This window comes from Diadema setosum, chromosome 7, assembly GCF_964275005.1.
Source record: "Diadema setosum chromosome 7, eeDiaSeto1, whole genome shotgun sequence".
Taxonomy (NCBI): Eukaryota; Metazoa; Echinodermata; class Echinoidea; order Diadematoida; family Diadematidae; genus Diadema; species Diadema setosum.
In genome coordinates this window covers 8,399,908-8,416,980 of record NC_092691.1, presented here as the reverse complement: position 1 = coordinate 8,416,980, position 17,073 = coordinate 8,399,908, and the positions used below count along the sequence as shown (strand labels likewise).

At 37.3% G+C, this 17,073-nt stretch overlaps 1 protein-coding gene across 1 annotated transcript in view; it reads left to right on the top strand.

Moving 5' to 3' along the window:
• Positions 1 to 17,073, top strand: part of LOC140230761 (uncharacterized) — an 81,313-nt gene that overhangs the window by 24,013 nt on the left and 40,227 nt on the right. The window contains exon 5 of the mRNA XM_072310900.1: positions 12,534 to 12,767. Coding sequence (XP_072167001.1) covers positions 12,534 to 12,767 — 234 coding nt within the window. The remainder of the gene's footprint in view (positions 1 to 12,533; positions 12,768 to 17,073) is intronic.

The following is a 17,073-nucleotide window of genomic DNA, read 5'->3' as shown; positions in this document are numbered from 1 at the left end:
CGACGCAATCGCGATCAAGGGACACGCAAGTCGGTCTTCACCTCTGGACAACAGAAGGTAAGCCCTAGCAACCCCCGAAGAGTTCATTCAAGCACATCAGCGTCGGCGCTCTCCTCACAAACCAATCAGTGACCAGGATGTGAGAAGCGGCTGAGCGTAGCGCACCCCGCCCGCACGCACCAATCGACTGGCAGTGTGCGGGCTTCACGCTTCGGTTAGCAGCAAGCAGCAAACTGACCAATGAGATCACCCTGGTCGTTGTTAGGGGCGGAACCTATCTGTGGCGCTCAATCCAAATTTTCGAACCAGTTTCTGCTTCGTTGAAACGCCAAAAAACATGGCTCAGAAAAACGCTATTTTTTGGTCTTTCCTTTGATCATTTTGCTTCAAAATTTCGACAGATGATAGAAGACATGTTAGACTCCAATAATATATCAAAATCAGAAAATCGTAAGTTTTGACCAAATTTAATGCTCTGACTTCAAACTCGATTTTCACGGCTTCGACCGTGCGCGACTTTAGGACCTTTTTGTTGTAGCGGGTCACATATGCACATGCACACACAGTGTTGATTGTCATTTGTGACCAAAACAAGACAACAGCAACAAACTCTATGATAGATGAGACCAAGAAACTGATTCAAGATTTACTCTCTGCCTAATTGGGTACTTCGCTTTATCGGGTAAGAAATGCTCTGCCAGACACTACCTGGTGATTAGAGATGGTATGGTATTGGTCAAGACGGGGATTCAGCTTTTGACTTTTTGCAAGATACTGTAAAAGTGGATATTTTCGCGCGACTAATTTTTTGCGCTTGGCCAGACGAAAAGTGTTTCACATGTTTTTAATTCTGCGGAATCAAGACATCAACCACTGGAACATACAGCATGCAAAAATATATGTGTGCTTTTATTTTCGCGCTTGTTTCTGGTTGCGCGAAATGTGCGAAAATTTCAACACCGCGAAAATTTCCACTTTTACAGTACCCGGTACCTAGAAACCACTCTATGAAATGTAAACAGAGCATACCATTCTAGGAGGAAATAAAAGTTTATTTGATGAAAATTGGTTTTGAAATGGCTGAGATATCTAAAAGCAAAGTAAAACAAAGCAATCCTAATAAAAGGTGGGTCCAACCTTTTTAGTAGGATCGCTTTGTTTTGGATATCTCGGTCATTTCAGAACCAATTTTCATCAAATAAACTTTAAATTCCTGTTTAAAGTATTAGGCCTACATGTACATGCTCTTTTATATTTCAGGAGAGGTTTCTCATTATCTTACTGTACAAAAAAGTTAGAAACCTGAAACCTCATCTCAACCAAAACTATACCATCCCTTTAAACGGAGACTGCATGCAATATGCAATATGCTGTATATTGGATGATTTTGAACAAAGTCAGTAAAGACATTATTGGCTGGTTTCATTTTGCATACATATGTACCAGTAGGATTCATAACAGTAGTCATTTAATATCTTTACATTGTACTCTCAGGTTTTCACAAGCATCTGCTCTGTATGTGCCAGTGGGAACCAGTTTGTGACATGAATTGTACACAGCTGGATATCTCTGCTATTGTTTGGTACCTACAGTGTATGCAGGCCTGCTGTATGCATGGAAACTTGCTGATTCTCGCAATAGACTATGCAGGAAATATATTGTCCATGTAACTTATCTAGAAGAATATGTTGACATTGAACCTTGACCAAATTGACTGTTGGTTTTGTTTTGTTGGGTTTTTTTTTCGGAGGGCACTGTTTAGAAATCAAAGAACCAGTATAATTTTCTTTGTGATTAGTAGGTATGTAGGGTGCAATGTAAATGAAGAAAAAGGTGTCTGTTAACAATATGCTCAACGGTATACTCCTCACTTTATGTATAGCTATCTAAGTGCATACATTAAGTGTTTTATAATATTTGTTAAATGGTCTGCGTAAATACTGGTCAGTGATTGGTCGTGATGCAATCACATGACTTAGAACAGTACTGCATTATATTGCCTGCAGTGATGTCACGTCAGGCAATATAGTTCCAGACTTTGACCGGCTGGTGACCGAGGCTAGAATGAAACGAGGTATATATTACTTCAATTTTGTATGTTGAGCATATGGTATTTATAACAAGTATTGCCTTGTCTATCCTGTGATATAACATTTGACAGTCTCTTGGGTGTTGTATTTTCCCCTTCACATGATATTTTTCCCTTGAGACAATATTTTCCTTCAGGGCTGTGTGGTTCAGCAAAATAAAATACAATGTATCTTGAGGAATAACACCTGTGGGAATGTGAAGTGTTTATATTACACTGTACCTCTGAGAAGGCAATATCTGTAGAATATGATACATGTGGATAAACTAACAATACATTCATTTGCATTGTTCATACTGTTCATTGACCTTTTTTCTTATCATTGCTGCATGCATAAGTATGGATTCGTGTGACTCTGCATTCTTTACATTACTGTATTAAAGTTCCATTACCAAGCTTTGTACCCCCTCAATTTCAAGAGTGGATTTGTATGTGCTGTCTTGATACCAAAGAATTATTTTTGTGAAATGTTTTGGTTGATGCCTATTGGAAGGTGTCGGAGAAAAAGACCTGATGTGTGAGGAAGGGGACAACGTGTATCCCAAACCTCGTATATGTCCCATGTATGACATAGAAACTAGCGTGACTCATCAATGTTACTGCTGTGAGTAATTTCCATTAACCCTCATCCTTGCCATTGTTTGAGGAGAAGGAGATTCTATTATCAAATGGTCTGTCAGAAGTACATTCATATATTACTTGAGATAATAATCAGCTTAATAATGGAACTGAAACATGCAGAAATTTCCATGTTTGCTCGTGTTGTGCAGTTTTTGGCAGTTTGCTCGAATTCCAAGTGAAAGCAATCACTTTCCCCAACTTCCTACAATGTTTAGGTTCACTATTGATTTTCTTTTGCAGTATTAAAATACAGCAACTGTTGCTAAGTTGGCCGGCCATTTTAAAGGAACACTCAAATAATTTGTCCTTTAAATATGCATGCTTGCTTTAGATTTTCCATAGGTAAACTGTGTGGAAGAAGAAAATACATGGTATTCATAAACCAGGCTGTTTTTTTTTTTACCATGTTCAGGCCAGTGCTGTATACAAACGTAGTTTGTTTACCTTCTCTGTCAGGGAGAACCACCTACATGGTACCTGCAGTCACACCCCAGCAGACTTTCCTAGTGTAATTGTACATGGTGAGAAAAGCACACACAATAGAGTTAGTGTCAGGTCACAAATTCCTACACAAACAAATACTGCGGCAATAAGTAGCTGTACACCTCTTCAGGGCTTAATCTGAGGGGTTTACCCCTGTCAGACTTACGAAAGAAGTTGATTGTACTCCAGCTTGAACTGTGTGTGTCTAATAAAACATGTTACAGTGTATAGACTGAAGCAGGGAGGTGACCTCCCTGACTGAAGTTAGTCGATTCAGTGATCACCAGTTGCCAATGACATTCCGTGTAACAATAATTTTCCATACTGGTCAAACTTGTGATTTTGGCTTAATGCTATATAGTCTATTAGTATTATGTATCTTTACTGTATGAAGTTATGTATTAAGTAGGCCCTATGTGTGTTCATAATGCTGTATCGTATGTTCTATAAGGTGTGCATGCAACTATGCAGGAACAGTATTGCTACAGGTGCTGGTCAAGCCCTGAAGTGTACATGTATGTACATTGTTTTTAACGTGGGAAAAGAGACAAGTTTATATCCCCACCTCCTCTGTCATGCTTTAAGACTGGACCCTGTTCAGACTGCAAACAGGCATTTGGTGCAATGTGTTTCTAAACACATTCACAAATTAGATTTCTTTCCAGTGTGAAAGTGCTCTTTACAATGTATGTTCAATGCATTGGAGGATGTAATGTACTGTAACTCTCTTTTCTCCAGAAGTGCTCACTTCATAAACAAAAAATTAAAGTGAGTATTATAAGAATGCTTTTCAGATAGTGCACATCAAATTTCAGTAGATCGACTAACAAGTATAATGAGAGATTGTGTGGACATTTCCTGATTTTTTTTTTTTTTTCATTTTAGCATTAGAACTGACTCAGTTCAACCTTGAATTGAATACTGTTTTAAAAAGCACTCAGGAAAGGTTGAATTTCACTTTCGTAACTTGTATTAAAACTTGTAATGCCTCACACGGTCATTCTGTATCGGTATTGACAGGATCTAGACAGGAAGTACAATACAATTGACGTACTCTTTGTTATGGTTTTGTTTTCATTTGATTGAATTCCTGAGCCTTTTGAAGTGCAGACTGCTTTTGCTTTATGGCAAGACAGAAACTTTTTTTTAAAAAAAAGCTTATACAGCCATCACATGCTACCCAAGTGGCCATTCTAAGGTTACGATTATCTGTCTCCCTAGCAACACATCACATTTGAGATGTCCCCAAACCTGTGATTAACATATTGAATGCCAAGCTACAAACTGCATTAAGGTTAATGCACCCGGAAATGGGTTTAAGTACTTTTAAAGAGTCCTAGTACAACTGGAAAGTTGTAGTTAGAATGTTAGAGTGAGCATAAAGAACTTAAATAGAATATTTGGAGTTAATTCATCTGTGTATACAGAGAGCCCATGACTGGTTGTGGGAGTTTCTGAAAAGTGAACATAAAAGTACACTTTGCTAAAGACTATATCTCTTTTAATATTTTATACAGAAAGAAGTGAAAGAAACACTCACTTATATGAGCAAGCGCTGTATTTTGTTTTGAATTAAACTTTACCAGTTATCTGGTTGCTAAATTTGATTTAAAAAATGTTTTGAGTTATCACGTTTGATGCAGTGTGACATATCACAAAACACCTTACCATATAAAACTTTGCAATAAAACCTAAAATATAAGGAGATATCACTATTTTTCTCTCTAAACCATAACTGTAGACAGTTAAGTCTAGAAACAATTTTAATAAAGGTAAATTGTTCACATATTGTGTATCTAACAATACTTGTAATAGCATTAATTATAATGGATACAATTTTTACATTGGTTATTTCTATCCCTTAATTCACATTTGAGAACTATCTTGAAGCACTAAAGATGGGTTTTTGTTTCATCTATAAATGGTAAATAATGTCTTTAACATAGGTGTCATTTCGAACCCTTCACATTTAATTCCAAGCTTTATTTTTCTTCTGTGTCATGGCAAAATAGATGAATAGCAAGGGTCAACTTCATATCAAGCATTCATGTGGATGAAAGCAGCCATTTCTTGTTAACTGTTTTTGTACATGTTTGTTTAAATGTCTTCGATAGCACATATTGGACAAAATCCACTTTTATGTTACAGAGCATCTATCATGATGTGTTTTTTACATGGTGAGCTTATCTTGGCCCTGCCTCAGTCCATATGTTGTTGATGCAGAATCTGCAGGGTAAAAAAAAAAAAGGAGAAGTATGATTAAACAACAACATCAAAAACAACAACAACACACACACACACAAAAAAAAAAACCCACTCACACGCAAAGTCATACTTGCGGGCAAATTTTCATGCCAAGTCTGAAATCTGCGTCTGTTTGTGAAGGTATCAAATGTCTCTGCTTTGGTATAAACTTTTAGGGACTGTGATTTCAGCAATGTGGATGAGAAAAATTAAAGTAAACTTTAGCCATTTAAAAATTTTGATAATGACCTTGCCACAATTTTGCATTTTTGTTTAGAGGTTTAGAACTTGAAATTAGCAATGGTATGCATTACAAGTGTACATCAATTATACATATCATTCATGTTTGTTTTGGTGATATTTTGCTAAGTTCTCTGTCTTCTCACTATTATGAATTCTTTGTGATGGTCTTGGGCTTTAAAGGGATGGTACAGTATTGGTGGAGATGAGAATTGGGCTTTTAACTTTTTGCGAGATACCAAGAAAACACTTTATATGATATAGTACAGAGCATACCATTTTAAGAGGAATTCAAAGTATATTTGATGAAAATCGAGTTTGGAATGTCTGAAACATCAAAAAACAAAGTAAAACAAAGCGATCATTATAAGTGTGGGTAAAAATGTTAGAAACCTGAAATTAGGTCTCAACCAAAACTGTACGATCCCTTTAACTTTTTAGATCATAAATCACCATGTTAAAGACCGACTCATGTTTTGTAACTGCATCTATCCAAACAGGATTTGCATGCAACGGTATGCAATTGGCTGGCTTCGTACAAGTGTATACATAGATATCACATGTCTCTGAAGAAAAAGAGATCACTTGATTTTGGCAATGACACTATTGACAAAAGAGGCATGCAGACTTGTTTAAGGTTTTTTGAGCAAAAGTCTAGCAAATAATAAGAACCCCCCCCCCCCCCCAAAAAAAAAAAAAAAAAAAAATTGCTTGTAAATCACCTGATACTTCAATGTAAGGGTTCTTCAAGGCAGCCAATTTGGTCATGTGATCATGACTCCATTGATATTGTACCTTCTCAAATCAATCAGCAATCAACTTCAGGAGAAGTCAAGCACAGGAATCATCCATCTTGAAAGATCTGTGAGTGAATAGAAGTTCTATTTTGCTGTGCAGATTCAAAAGTGACATTCTTTAACAAGTGTCTTTGGCTTTATTACATCTTAATTTGAAAGTGTAATTGGAAAGAAGAAAATGCAATGAACAGATAAGGAAGGCGATTTAAGGAGACAATATGGAGATGTTATATGATATCCACATGAAAGTAGTAAATATTGATAAGGGATTAATTTAGAACCTATAGGGGATTGTGTGTCATTGAAGATTATTTTTGATGTGGTTCTTGCTCTGTAGTGACATCGAGAGCAGTCCCGCCTCCGTGATGACGGCTAGTATGTATAATGTAAAGAACTTTTAGTAGACTTGCTAAGGGGGTAAATGCTACATTTTTTAGTACAAATGTCCTACTTGGCAGAGATGTTCCCTAGGGCAATTGAAAAATTTTCATGTAAAGAGACACTCTGTATCTATGCAAATAAGCCTTAATTTGCGTAATATATGCAGAAATACATACGAAAATTGTAAAAAATTATATTTGCATCCAGCAGAAATGCCTAATTTGGTAGAAGTATTCTATAGAGTAAGTGGAAACAACTCCTGCAAAAATTAATTTCATACCTATGTAAATAAACATAAAATTTGCATAATTATGCAAGTTATTGTTCAAAAATCTGCATTTTTGAAAGAATTTCTAATCGATTAAGCACTGGACCTTGTAGTACAAAGTTTGAACCTGGGATGGATGTCCCTTGGGTCAAACGTAAATGAGTCATCTAAGGAGACAAACTGTCTCTATGCAAACAACCTGTTATTTGCATAATATGCATATCAATACCTACATATAGATAATCAGAACAAACAAAATGCAATAATGTGACAATGTCTTAAATCGCTTTGAACTTAATATCCAAAAAGCTAATAGGATAAGACAATATTCTCACACCAAGACTTTTCAGTTGCTTAAATTTTTTCCATATTATTTAATTAACTTAGGCATTTAATGCATAAATCATGAATAAGTATACAAGACGTGAAATTTTGAAACATATTGATCTTTGAAATAATTTTTACTATCAATTTTCCCTCATTGCATAAATGCTTTGCAGGGTGGGAAAAATAGCAATCGGTAGTGACACTCTTTAGATATGATTATGAAAATATAACAGTAGGGCCTACATAGCAACAGATGCAAATCGGAACAATATTGCTTACAAAAGGATTGTTTTCCCCTTCAAAACAGTACACAACTGAGGTCATGGTTGGAAAATCATTGCAAAAAACACTACCATAGTGAAAGTGTGAATTCTGATTTTCATTGTATTTTGTAGGCAACCAAGCGAATAAGAGGCTTTTTACATCAAACTGATTATAAACCTGTGCAAATTATGCGGATGTAAGCCTCTAGGGTATCTGCACACATTAAGAACTTACAAGCTTGAGATAGAAACAAAGTCTGTTTCTGAAAAAAAAAGTTCCCTCAGTACTATGAGCTGCTATGGCATGGAAACTATGCTGGGAAATTTTTACACAATAACATTTTGGTAAGGCAATAATTTATGCAAATATTGTCATGTGAACAATATAGGAGATGGTATACTTTAAGTCAAATAATCTTAGTCTCTGACTTAAAATCAGTCAATTTCTGCAGTAAATCAATGCAGAAATAATATGTTCATAGTCATAAAAGAGGATATTAGATGACCTCTACAATTTTTAGGATATGATTTGTCAACAGATCGTCACATGCTACTGTTATTTATGAGGATCGTTAATGTCATATTCTCCCTGGTTGTCATTGTTTTCCCTTGGGATAATGTAACTCCCTGGCGGTCCAAAGAATGTTATATTCCACCACAGACCAGCTAATACCTGTATAGATGATCATGACCTACATGATCTTGCAGCTTTTTTAAAAAAAAAAAAATAATAACTTGGTTAACTGGTTTTGTGTAAAGATGTCAGAGGTTAAAATTAAAAACAAAAAAATACACAGGTAAAAATGTAAAAGGTAAGAATGTCAGAGGTTATTGTGTGCATCAAGATTAACTTTCATGCGACCCATATATCAAATGCAATGACAGTGATGACTATACCATGTCACTGAATTCCGTGTCCTTTCCTGCTTTTCAAGAGGAAACAAAAACACTTGAGAGGGGAGGGCTTAACATTTTCCGATAATCAACAAGGGTATCACTGTCAGGTAGAACATGCACACACATATGTACTAAGTTTCATGATACCTTGATTCACATTCAAGATATGAAAGAAAAAGTGAAATATAGCGCTGTCATCAGAGCTTTGACCTTTGGCAGGAAATTTCCCATAGAATCCCCATTAGGTAATACTTGTATAATATATTAAGTTTCAAGAAAAATCCTACAAGCATTGCAAAATATGAGGGAAATAGTGAAATTTTGAGGGCCCAATTGACCTTGATCTTTGACCTCTGACCTTCGACAAATGACCGCTAAATTCCCCAGAAAATCCCTGCCAGTACCAGGTTCCATGAAGACACCATGATCCATTTGCGAGATACAGAGAAGAAAAAGTGAAATTTTAACATTTCCACCTGACCTTTGACCTGTGACCTCTTGACCTCAAACTCTCTGGAGAATCTTATTTTGGTAGCACATGTAAGCAGTCACTAAGTTTCAAGAAAATACCTTCAGGCAATGCATAGATATGGGGGAAACAATGAAGTTTTGGTATTCACCTTGAACTTTTTGACCTTTGACCTCTTGCCGATTTTACTTAAAAACAGATTAATTAATTGCCCATCAAACGTCATCCTTGGACTAAATTTGGTGAAATTTGCTTAATCCAGTCTTGAGTTATCGCGTAAACTGATACAATTTCTTAAGGCGACCTTGACCATTGACATCTGCTACGTTCGGGCTTTAATATGCACAATATGCTAATTAGGTGGTATTTGCATAGAGAAATAGTGTTTTGTTATTACTAACCATTTTTTTTTTTTTTACTAACAAAGGATATACATACTACTTTGGTAGTTTTTATCACAAAATGCAGTTCTTATAGTGTAAGGAAAACGTTAAAAATAATGTTTTTACTTCATTTTCTTTAGTAATTATGTAAATTAGCTGATAAAGATGGTTCAATTATTCAAATTATTTTCTCATTTTGTTTCATAGAATTTTTCTAACGGGTTATGTCTATCTAGGATGAGCTTTAAGGGGGGTTTCATTGTTTACAAATCAATTTGCATAGCTCCCATAATTATGCAAATTTTATGTTTATTTACATAGGTATGACATCAATTTTTGCAGGAATTGTTTCCACATTTTCTATCGAATACTTCTACCAAATTAGGTATTTCTGCTGGCTGCACATATATTTTTTAATAATTTTTATATGTTTTTTTTTGCATAAATTATGCAAATGAAGGCTTATTTGCATAGATACAGATTGTCTCTTTAGATGAAATAATTCTATTTGTACCGAGGAACGTGTGTGCCAAATAGGACATTTGTACTATAAAATGCAGCGATCAACCCTTTTTTCGCCCTTAGCAAGCCTACTATTTGTTTATGCTCACAAGTGTCAGGGTTTAGACCGTTCATGTAGCTGAACATCTGTTAGTCCTGATAAAAAAAGAAATGACAAGGACTGAAAAATGTTGTGTAGAGATGTGCGGACTGCGGTAGAGCTCTGCGCTTTCTTTGCAAGGCACTGGAAGGCACTGCAGAGACTTGTGGGTGGAATGTGTCATAACTTTGGATTTGTCATACTTCATTTCCCAACCTGGGAATGAGGCCTACTCCTGTAAGATTTTTCTAATAATAAACAGTGAAAGTTGCATGATAGACCCAGCTGCCAACTAGGGTATGATATGCATTTTTATTTTCTTTGTCCAAAATGAGTGTTTTTTTCTTTGTAGAATTTATTGAAGAAATATGCTGCAGCTTGCATAGTATGATGTGCAATTTCCTTTTTTCTTTTCTTCTTCTTTTTTCCTTTTTTTTTTTTAAGAGGAGAATGTGATTTTTGGGTCTTGAAAATAATGTTTGTTTGTTTGCTTTTTCAATGTGCATCAGTACAATGTTTGATCTACAGCTAGATTGGCAGTCCTGTAGGTTGAGGTTGATGGTGCATTTCTTTTCAGTTATAGACTGTAGTTAAAAAGCAGTGAAACTAGTCAACATCATTTGAAGTGCTCACAAAAGTTTCAGTGCAGAGGTCGGTGAACTGTAAAATTCAAACAGGTCCTGTCCTAATGAGACAGTGTGTACATAATGTGCAAGGTGCATGGGAACAAGTCCATGGTTGAACAGCTTTTCTGGGGGGGGGGGGGAGGGGTGTTCCCATTGCAAGAGTGACATTTAACTGATAATGATCACTGTCACTCATCACCTCAGGGTGCGTTCAGACTCAAGATTTCAAAGCATGGAAGAACAAACCGGAGTTGGAGCTGGGGCATACTGTAAAGCAAGAAATATTCGCCTCGTGACATTTTCGCAGACTGGAGCTGACGGTGGTCCACTGTGTTGCCAAAGTGAAATGTACCATAATGCCCTGGCACAATGCAAAGCAGACCAAATGCATCCCAGTGTTGAGCCTGTGTATGATTTTAGTACACAGATTGTCATTTTAAGCTGTTGTTTGAGTCAACACATTAAGATAAGTAATTATTGGATTTTGTTTTGTTTTGTCTACATTCGTCATGTGTTGTACATGACAACAGTATGTGACCCGCAAAAACAAAAGGATCCTAAAGTCGTTGACGGCTGAGCCGAGGAAATCGAGTTTGAAGTCGCATCATCAAAATTGGTCAAAACAATCAGATTTCTGTTTTTGACATAATTTTGTAGTCTAATGTTTTGTTTATTATCTGCCGAAATTTTGAAGCTAAATGATCAAATGAAAGGCAAGAAATTAGCATTTTTCTGGGCCATGATTTTCCAACTTTCAACGTAACAGAAACGTGTTCAAAGATTTGGATTTAGCACCGCAATTAGACTCCGCCCCTAGCAACGAGGGAGTGATATTATTGGTCAGTGCGTGGCATCCTGATTGCTGATTGGTCGTGCGTAGACCGCTGACGCTAAGCTTGAATGAACATCGCGGAGCATACCTTCTATTGTCAAGCGGTGAAAACTGTCTCGCCTCCCCTTGATCATGTTAGTGTCGGAAGGAAAACTTTCAAGGCGTTTTTTTTCTTGAAACTCTGATTTCCTCAGCCACTTGACATGAGCTAATAAAATCATCAATATCTCCGCAACCGAGTACTTTTATGAGTTGTGCTATATATGAAATCAAGGTAGAAGAGTAAGGGAATAATGTCATGTCATTTTCAAAAAATTGTCCTCCCCCGACTTTCGGATCCTTTTGTTGTAGCGGGTCACATATGTTCAATTGAAAAAAGTAATGTAGTTACCAGTTGATTCTTTCTCAATGGTGAGTAAATTTTTAACGTAAATATGGGTACACAGGAGGTCATCCAATAACTGCAGATATAGGAAAGCACTTGAAGCAAAATATGGTTTGCCCTGTGACAGGACTTAAGAAATTATAAGTAATTGAGGGAATATGACGTGATATGTGCTAATTTCCTCGAATGATAAAGTTTCACAAAACTCTGCAGACATTTTTTGGCAAGGTGTCCACAAAAATGCCTCAGAAGGCGTGCCTCAGCAGAGGAGACTGAATGCTCCCTGAACAGAACTACACCATTCACCACCTTGGCGTGGTCCGTCTTGTTGTGGCACAGTTCAATCTGACCCCTGTTTGCTTTAACCCGTTGAGGACATGTCCCAAGTATACTTGGGCAGGAGTCTATGGGAAATAGGTATTGAAGCAAAATCAGTCAGTCTTCCATGGGTTAAATATATTTGAACCTGACTGTATAGCTTGTGAGAAGGAACACAGCCTTTAAGAGCTGTAACATAACAATCCAATTGCTCATCAATAACTCTCATATCCTCTGTCTAATCCTTTTCATTGTTTTCCGTTGTTCTCTTTTGTTCATTCCATCCCTCTTCCCACTCTGTATCAACAGGGTGAGGCTCCAGACCAGGGGAGGCTGTTGCCGGGGCAACAGGAGCTGTTGGCAGACATCGTGCAAAAGGAGTCGATGCGAAAGCACAACACGGGCAAACCGTTGCGGAGTAGGCGAAAGAGCTCTCCGGGTCACCTGCAGCAGTACTCGGCCTCACCGGGGGGTCTGATGAGCCGGAGAAGAGGGGACTCGTTCACCGACTCGTTACATGAACAATACACAGATAATTCGCACGTAAGTATTGCACATATGCAGAATATCCAGATTTTTTCAAGTTTAAAGAGAAACTTAAAGAGGAACTATACATATCATGGGTGACTTTGTGACACAGAGTACTGTAAAATCAGAAATTTCCACATGCATGAAAATTTTTACAAGGAGTTTTTACACATGTGTAGTTTTGTGATAATGCTGTTCCGTGTAAACACATAAATCTTCAAAATTCCGTTCTATCTTATTTCTTATTGCAACTGATTGACAAATTGCCCTACATCAACGTAAATAAGCACTGAATTGATCAGTGTTTTAGTAGTAGCCATGATAAAAAATCATGGGCGTACACACTCGAGTAGGATTCGAACCTATAACCTCCTGATCACCGGACAGGCGTCATCTCCACTAGACCACCGAGCTTTCGCCCAACAGCAAGTGTTGGTTCTAATCCTTATAGCATGCAGCTGTGCAGTTGCATTGAAAACATCTCAATGGAAGAATTTCATGAATTTGAATAATTATGTAGTACCCGATTAGAAGGATTAGAACCAACACTTGCTGCCGGGCGAAAGCTCGGTGGTCTATAGTGGAGATGACGCCTGTCCCGAGATCAGGAGGTCGTAGGTTCGAATCCTACTGGAGTATGTTCGCCCATGATTTTTTATCATGGCTACTACTAAAACACTGATCAATTCAGTGCTTATTTACGTCGATGTAGGGCAATTTGTCAATCAGTTGCAATGAAAACATCTCGACGGAAGAATTTCATGAATTTTAATAATCTTATTTCTTGTTTGATCTCAGTGAACCTTCAACCATTCCATTCTGCATTTTGTCCTGTTCTATGAAAATTATGTTTGAACCTAGCGTGGTCTTTTAATACCCGAGAAGTCATTTGAACTCCGGATGTGGTATATCAAGTGAAGCTTTAATGGAGGATATGTAAACCTGGACATCCTTGTCATTCCACTCAGTAATATGTTATTGTAATGGGTCTTAATCTCTCGACCCATCTTAAGTTCATGGTAACTGTGTTTGTACACACAAAATCTAATGTGGCACACTTGAAACTTGGCATCTCCTTTAACAATAACTATTAAAGTCTGTATGAAAAGTGACACTCTTTGTCCATGTGTACATTATGTATTTTCAACAATGGCTCTTGCATTCTTAAGTATTCATTATTAGGATATTAAAGTGTGTTTCCCATAGCAATTCAGTTGCTCAGAAAGAAAAAGAAATTATCATTTTGTGGTAGAGAAAAAATTGTGAAGGCAGTATCTTTTGACAATACACAACATTGTTGAAAGTAAAAATAGTATTCATAAATGCATGATTGAAGAAAGTATGAGAAGACAGTTTGTTGTACATAACAATGTGGCATTCATTGCACAATGAGCCATGTTTGTATATATTGTGCTAGAACGGTTGATAGTTTTGTGTGCTCCACTTATACTTCAACGATGTAGTTTGAAACTTATTTAGACAGGACTCGATTTCTGCAATGAAAATATTTCCACTTGCGCTGGAGCTCCTTATGCTCCGTAAGCACGAGGCGAGAGCCGTGAACAAACACTGATAAGAGCGGCGCTCATCCTGTGGATGTTCCACATGGCGTCGCAAGAAATCTCAAGCCGCGATTGGAGGCAAACCGTTGTGGAGTCCGTGAGAAAATGTTTGCCTTTAATGATCTCGAGCACCAAGTGTTTTCATTGGCACCGTCTCCCAGCCAGCGCCCCTCACCAAGGATGAAAGTGTCCGTCATCTTGGGAATATATATCGTCTCTGATCTTACCTACGCTCAAGTACTGGAAAATATTCTTTGTAATCTCTTGACTGATGAGTCCTTGTGTGCCATAACACACACAAATTTTTTGCAGAATCGAAACTTTAAGAGAATAAAAAAGAGAAAAATAATTCTGAGTAGGATGTGATATATCATGCAATGGGGCCAGAATTTAGTGTAAGAAGGCCAATGAACTCTATATAATGTTCACAGTTTAGTTCTATTTTGACTAACTGTTAAAGCTGGAAAATCAAACTGAGCTCGTGTGATCTGCCCAGTTACACCATGCTTGAACAAAGTTTTAAAGGTCATTTGATCCATGTTCAATGCATGAACATGGATTATTTGTGTCAAGATAACAAACACTGGGGCCTTACTAGGGTGGGGGCATTTCATGAAGCATTCTGTCAGATTTTTTTTTCTTTTTCTGACAAACTGTTAGCTACTGAAATCCTTGCATCTGATTGGCTGAGAGCAAATATGTCAGAAAAACAAATGTCTTGCAAAGTGCTTCATGAAATGCCCCCCTGTTCAGTGATTAGTCTTTACCTTTTTTTTTCTCTTCTTCTTATGTTTGCAAAATCCCAGTGTTTGTACTGTACACATGTGTTTTCTATCATTTTGATTGTTCTGTTCATATTTTGTTATCCTTGATGTGAAAATAAAGGAATGATACCTTTGGCCTATCAAATGAAAAGAGATCATGCACAGTACTCTTAATCACATGATTTATGTGCACAAAATATGAAAGCGAAAACAGCTTTTAGTCATAAGGGCTTTTTACACTTGTGTTTCTTAACCCCGGACTTTCTCTGACCCAGGACTATCTTTAGTCCCGTACCAATTTTTTCAGCTTTTTACACTCGCCAATTAGTCCCGTACTATCTCTTGTCCGGGGCTAAGGAGAAAACTGACCTTTTTTACACTCGTATTTCGTAGCCCCGGACTTTCCAAACCACATGAATATTCATAATTACGCTGTGTACTGTACACGTACACGCACGCACCGGCAGCACTTGATTACCTCGTTTCTGATTGGTCATTGAGGGTCGGACTTCGTCTCCGTCGCTTAGCCCAGGATTATTTTTTCGTTCTGTTTACACTCACTTGCTTGGCACCGCAATTGCGGTGCTAACCCCTGCTATTTTGCAGGGCCAGATAGTACCATACTATCGGTGGGGCTAGCCCACTTTGACAAAAACGAGTGTAAACAGAAAGTGGGCTAAGGATAGTCCCGTACCAACGGTGGGGCTAAGGCCCCCCCCCCCCCCCCCCTTAGCCCCACCGTTGGTCCGGGGCTAAGCAAAATTTTACAAGTGTAAAAAGCCCTATAGTTGGCACTTTATACATTTTGTGCTCAACATTTATCTCTTGATGAAAACAAACACCAAAGTCACAGAGTTTATGTACTGAAAAAGAAGCTTGAATGTATCAGTGTGAAATAACAAAAATGATAGCGGAAGCCGGGTAAATGTTTGCTCTCTGTTTTCTTGTTTCAGGAGCTTGATAAACCAAAACAAGTGTCAGTGTGCCAAAAAATATATATCACAGTAATATGATCTAGTTTAGCACCACAATAGGCATATGTGGCAATGTAGTAGTTGTGTGAGGGATGATATAGAAAGCAGCAGAGAATGAAAGAGAAGAACAGGAACAGTTTTCGCTCGGAAGTCGTGCTGTTCATCAGAATCTAAACAGAGTCCCTCAATGAAAGGAATCAAGTTGTGTGTGTGAGGATTGCTCTAGCGCCACAGAGTAAGCTCATGCAATGAGTAGAATTAAGGGTGCATATTGCTAGTTCATTTGGGTTTGGCTGTTTGTAGTCTCTTCTCACTTCCCTGCAGCATTTTATGAGCTATCATCATTGGGTATATCACAAACATAAACTGTCAAGCTGAAGAAAAGATGTACGTCACAGTGCATGCCTTCCCTTTGGGGTGAGGGTTTGGTATGTTTCGAGAAATGCACCTCCAATTTTATGTTTAATAAATCCAGCCATTGTGAACAAACATACAAATGTAGCATCAAAAATTCCTCATTGTAGGAAATGAGAGTCACAGGATTTTGAAATGTCACCTTTTTATTGGTGACAAATTATATTATCAGTATCTTTAGGTATCATTAAATCAAATTCTTGCTTATTTTTATTTCAAATGGAAATTGAGTGAAAAAATTATTGCTTCACCCCCTCATTTCCTTTTCATTTTGATGAAGAGACGGTATTCTCCCATCATCTGTTTTAAAATGAGATAAGTTTAGGCAGAAATCATTATCCATACCATCTGGCAAAGCTAGGCCAAGTGCTTCTTCCATGTCCTAGAAAAGTGATTACTATATTGTGAAATTCATTTTACATTTTCTCTATATTACTGTGAAATCACAAATTGGTGTGGAGACATCCGAGCAGATGACGGCGGCACGTGGAATTAACCAAAGCTATGAATGGATTGCCGGATTTTTCTCAAACTTTCATTGATATGTTTCACTAATCTGTCTGCATTCATTGATTTTTTCCCTTTTTTCTTTTTTTTTTTTTGAGGG